Genomic DNA, 5,335 nt, shown 5'->3' with positions numbered 1-5,335 from the left:
TTAGTAAGGTGGCAAAAAGGAGTTGCCGTCGCTGTCCGGGTAACTGTCGACATTGCTCTTGGGTTTGACGGGTTTAAGAGGGCGACATCCGAGAACCTCGAGTCTCAGGGCACCGCCTCCCACGGATGATATCGTGTGGATTCGAATGTACCGTGCGATGAAGGCCCGCTCGAACGTTGTCTTCGTTGTGCCTGAGCAGTCCGTGTTTCCCTCGAACGTCTGTAACAGTGTTTTTTGTGATTGTGTGTCAGAAAAATTAATAACATGTTCTAATGTCAAAACGCAATATTGTCTTGCATTGTAAAACAGATTAGAAACTGTAGGTATACTTCGCCTCTATATCGAAGGACCTATGAGTAGTTCTGTTCGAAATGCTATACGGTTATGCGTTTATTTTGTAAAATTTGTCATTTGTTTTCCAAACATGTTATTTTGTCACAAAAATTGACTCCGTTATGTCAACTTTGGCAGTAGAGTATCATTTGTATAAATGAAAAACAACGAAGAACTTAATGTATGGCGTAGGTACCTCGTTCATCATTGTCCAATTCCCGCCATCGGAACTGAAGGACACGTTAAATGTTTTCACATAGGATCGTTTCCATCGATACTGGCCGCCTAAGGGTAAAAATCAAATATATTGCATTACCGGTATGGTATGCGATAACTAAACAACTTAAGTTACACACAACGTTCAACGAAATATTAATAAACTACATTAACAAGATTATAACTGACTTAAAGTATTGTTTTTTTAATATAACTACTCGAGTTTTTGTTCTCAGTTAGATTACATTTTCAGCGGTTATTTACATCAAAACCTTAACAGCTTGATATTTTGTATGTTTGGCAATCTAAACGATTTTTTTAAACATGTAAAAAATAGCGAAATGCCAATCAAAATGCTGACCTTGTGTAATGACACCGGTTATGTTCTTCTGGAGCACGAAATCTATTTGGAGCCAGGGTTCTGCGTCGCCTGAAGCAGGCATCCAACCTTTTCCAAAAAACGTGCCATAATGCAGTCGCGCGTTGTGGGCATACATAGCTCTGTAGCTGGAGCAGGTGCTGCAACGCAGACCGTATGTCGACGAGGCGCTCATTTGACTGTCCCAAACCTCACAACTTTCCACACCCAGAGGGTCACAGCAATCTATAACAATTTTAGTGATTGAAACGTCGTTTAACAGTGCCTGGCCTCAGCTTAAAAGAACGGATTTCGCATTAGCGTAAGCTATACTTTGTATTCATAAAACGAAGAATCATTGTAATTAGTTACCTAAGACACCGTATTAAAATGATATGACTTATTAGTACTTCATCTGAAATACCTAGACGTAAGTTTCTTTTGGACAAAAGAATGGCCTTGGACTTAATAATTGTCCCTTAGGCAAAATGGGTAAAATAAGTAACGGTTTTAACTCATTACATTCGAGGCAAGCAAGTATGGTTGCTATTTATTTGTTTACGTGTTTGCGATGCAAAATAATTCTTACAATGGAAAAAAGTTATCATTTTAAATAGTGTATATTATTTACTTTGATTGCTGATTTGGTTTGCTATGAAAATGACTTAAGACTTGACATTGAACATTGTTCGGGGTTAAAGTACAGCACTAATACACGATTAATGGGTTATATAAAACCAAGAGAATTAATGTGTGTAAAGTGAACCCATGTACTCACCACACGCTTGACAACCGTAGATTTCAAACCGCAAAGCTCGTTTCTCGTTGGACTCGAGGGGGTAGATTCGGAAATGTCGTCCAGAAACCAGAGGCAGAACATCTCGTTTAACTGGGCACTCGTCGTCGAAGTTGCCCTCGAACTTGTTAGGGTAAGTGGTCCAGTGCGTGGCATTGTCGCTTGTGCGCAGTTCGTACTTGGTAATCCACGACGGAGTACAGCCATTGTAGTAAACTCCCTGAGCGAAGATATATTCGAAACGTTCAAATGATACCTACTTCTGTATGGGCTTTGGTATTTTTATTACATCTTACTACTACCTCCAACCATTATGCTCCAAAATGGAACATTGTAATTCGGAAATGGTAATATAGTTTGTTAAAAAAAAATTACAATCAGTAACTATTTACGTAAGAAACCCCCTCGGCTATTATAAAGCATCAAGATAAAACGATGCATGGAAAATTATGTTAGAAGGAAAATCAAATCATATCGAAATAAAAATATCCACGTGCGCCCCTACCAAGTATACAAGTTTCGAATTGTTTGCACAAACATTTGGCTTGTTTACTCTAATCTAAACTAATCCTCTCTTTTAAAAAAAACACATTAGTTTAAAATGTCATGTTTTTGGGGGAATCAACTATACTAGGGGTTTTGGGGCCATGGCCCACAGTTTGGGCCACAAGACTATTTTCATTGGGCCATAGAGGTATTTACAAATATTGCAACTAAATATGGTATACTAATAGAAAGGGGGCAATTTTGTTGGCTATTTGAAAACTATATACGTAAAGGCAAAATCTCACGACATATGTTTGTTTCGTTACGCTGTTAGCACGGCACTTAATTTTAAATTCAGTTTGTTTTTATCGAGATATTTAATTCCAATCTAAAATGAGCCGGAACTAAAAATGGATTATTTGGATGTTGTTAGAATCAATGTTTTTAAATGGGAAATTGTCCGACTATGTAGGCATAAATTGGGATTACAATAACCTAACGGCAAATGGTGGGCCACAAACTGTTTTATGAAATAAAATTAGGCCACGGAATAAAAAAGTTTGGGAACCTCTGAACTATACTGTCAATAAAAAAATGAGTTATCAGTGCACAAGTGAAAAGTAGAGATTTAGTAGCTAATACCTGAGTAGCGATAGCTGTTATTCGTTTTGTCTCGGAGAAGGAAACTTGGATCCAGGGCTGCCAGTCGTCGTCAGAAGGTATCCAAGCATTTGCCCTAGACAACCAAGAAATGTTAGGCTAATTGGTTTTCTCGGGTTATCACTATTCGCAAAGCCAACATTTGCTAAATTTCATGCGACCCGCCAATTTACACAAGCAGTCAAGCATTCTTTTCTAATTTTCAGTCGAGTCTTCCAAAATGACTACTAAATGTAGATAGTATATAATGTTTAAAAACAAGTCTAAAATTGTTGTCATAAGTATAGGAATAAAGTATAAATGTAAAGATAAAAAATACACCAGTAAAGACTACGACTTATTCGTAATAAATTATTACAAGAAATCATAAAACTAATTAACGTTTTAGCAAATTACACAGTGTTCAATGAATATACTGTAGCTGCACAATGTTCGTAACCCAGTCAAGTTGAGTGCTAGCACTCACCATCCGTAATGGTTAAGACGAGCCCTGTCGGCTGACCACGATGAGAACCACATCCTGTATTTTAATGCGGAAGAAGCGGAAAGCTGGTCGTTGTGAATATCGTTGCATTCCATTCCGAGCGCATTCATACAAGCTGCAACGTCATTTTGTTTTGGTTAAAAACACACCAACCGCTTATGCCTTGGGAAAAACAAAGGTTTCGGACAGCACAACGTAAATCCAACGTGTAGTTTTATGGAATATAAGAAACCAATCCGGGCCACGGACATCAGCTGTTAACTGGAATCTGCGAAAATTACTGCTCTCCAACAAAATGTTACTTAAAAGTTGGTGGCTAAATGGTTGGGCTAATGGTATCTTACAGTACCTTAAAATAGTAGTGAATGTATCTCACTTATTTTCTTCGTCCCCCATAAAGATAAAAAGTATGTTATGCTTTCTTACGTGTTTGGCAGAAGAAACCGGCATACCCAGCTGGGCAGACGCAATGATAACCGCATATTTCGTCGATGCACTCTCCGCCGTTCTGACACAGGTGCACTTCGCACTCGTCTGAAGAAAATCGAAGGTTAGCAACTTTTGCGATATCCAATGACGCTGCAAAACTTACTGATGTTGTTTTCGCAGTTCGTTCCGTTCCAGCCGCAAGTGCAATTGCACTGGTAGCTCGTGCCCCCGTCCAGCTTGTCGCACACGCCGTCGTTTTGGCACGGGTTCGAAATACACGGGTCGGGGAGGTCAAGTGTGAATCTGAAACGAACAACTGAGAGTTCTATACACAGAATATATAAAAAAACTCAAGTTTAAATACTTGGCAAGCCAGAAGATATCAAAACTCCAGTTTAAATACTTTGCAAGCCAGAAGATATCAAAACTCCAGTTTAAATACTTTGCAAGCCCTAAATTAGTTGAAACAAGCGCCAATAGATTAGGAAACAGTAAAAACGTACCGACAAACTGCGATATATGAATCGGCAAGTTGAGCGGCACAGGCCGTGTCGTTGTGAGCGATAACATCTCTCATACACTGCTCCATGAAGATGTCCTGGTTCTCGCCGAGACCCTCTTTGCAAAATGGATTGTTCATCATCGGTGTCAGGGCGCTCTCGCAGGCTTCCTTCGCCCACGTGGTGTCGTTGTTGCAGAAGACCAAGACCGGTGAATACGGAAGTCTGTGAAAGTAAGCACACTCGCGTAACCTAAATTGGTTGAAGTCCGTAATTGCTTTGAACCCTATGTTGATTGACCTGAAAAACAAAGTGCCCTTATAATCTGACAAGAAATCACTATCTCTTGACTTTTCCATGACCCTGCAGTATTAAAGCCATGCTGTACACCTGTCGTCCGATTAATACACAAGCCTAAATAATTTATCTGTAATATATGTTATAGGCTCTTAGACTTACATTTTAGCCTGTTTTGAAAGGTATGTATAATATATATTTAAGTTAAATCTTAACGTACTTTTAAGTATTTAAAAAAATAACTTTATTAATTGAAAATAAATAGGTTTAATAGTGGTATACTAACTTTGTTTTCTAAACTGTTATTCCAAAGTGATTACAAACAAAACAAATAGTAATCGTTGTTCTGTAGAGTGCAGTTACCCACCCTTCACATCCGCAGTCGTCAGGAGAAATCGGATCTGCGATAACTTTTACAACCGGAGCATCCGAGTGAGTCCAATATACGCCAGAAGATAAATCGCTACCACTTCCGGAACCTCCAGAGCTGCCTCCGGTCCCACCAGAGCCGCCTCCGGTTCCTCCGGATCCGCCGCTTCCGCCAGTTCCTCCTGAACCTCCTGAACCTCCTGAACCACCAGAGCCTCCGGAACCACCTCTAGAGTTCGTGTACGAGATATGGATGTCAGGACATCCTAAACAATGAGAATTGTTTGGTTATTAATGCAACACAGACTGATTATATATAACTAGCTTTAAATAGCTTTGGTTAGTTAGGTTTAAACTAACAAGTTAATTAATGCTTATGAAGCTTCGAAAAAGAGCGAGTTACCTGT

The 5,335-nt window shown here is 39.3% G+C and overlaps 1 protein-coding gene across 1 annotated transcript; it reads right to left on the bottom strand.

Annotated features, from left to right (window-relative positions):
• On the bottom strand, nucleotides 1–5,030 carry LOC146168429 (EGF-like repeat and discoidin I-like domain-containing protein 3). The gene is made up of 10 exons (XM_083386267.1): nucleotides 4,927–5,030; nucleotides 4,266–4,487; nucleotides 3,926–4,065; nucleotides 3,760–3,867; nucleotides 3,316–3,448; nucleotides 2,832–2,925; nucleotides 1,686–1,923; nucleotides 911–1,153; nucleotides 530–618; nucleotides 1–219 (listed from the first exon to the last, which is right to left on the bottom strand). Exons 2-10 carry the CDS (start codon nucleotides 4,403–4,405, stop codon nucleotides 1–3), a joined length of 1,404 nt encoding a protein of 467 aa, XP_083242393.1. The 5' UTR covers nucleotides 4,406–4,487; nucleotides 4,927–5,030.
• Between the last annotated feature and the right edge of the window lie 305 nt (nucleotides 5,031–5,335).

The sequence above is a fragment of the Ascidiella aspersa genome, chromosome 1 (assembly GCF_963924565.1).
Source record: "Ascidiella aspersa chromosome 1, kaAscAspe10.2, whole genome shotgun sequence".
NCBI classification, from domain to species: Eukaryota; Metazoa; Chordata; class Ascidiacea; order Phlebobranchia; family Ascidiidae; genus Ascidiella; species Ascidiella aspersa.
The sequence above is the reverse complement of the archived record's forward strand: the minus strand, read 5'-3'. Positions and strand labels throughout refer to the sequence as shown.

Bases quoted from the DNA above. Each gene is read 5' to 3' on its own strand.
- LOC146168429 (XM_083386267.1), bottom strand. From the start codon at position 4,405: ATGATGAACAATCCATTTTGCAAAGAGGGTCTCGGCGAGAACCAGGAC. The intron at 1,924-2,831 runs GTATTAGCTACT...ATCTTCGCTCAG, and splicing joins TAACAGCTATCGCTACTCAG to GGAGTTTACTACAATGGCTG. The intron at 619-910 runs GTCAGCATTTTG...TTTTACCCTTAG, and splicing joins AACCGGTGTCATTACACAAG to GCGGCCAGTATCGATGGAAA.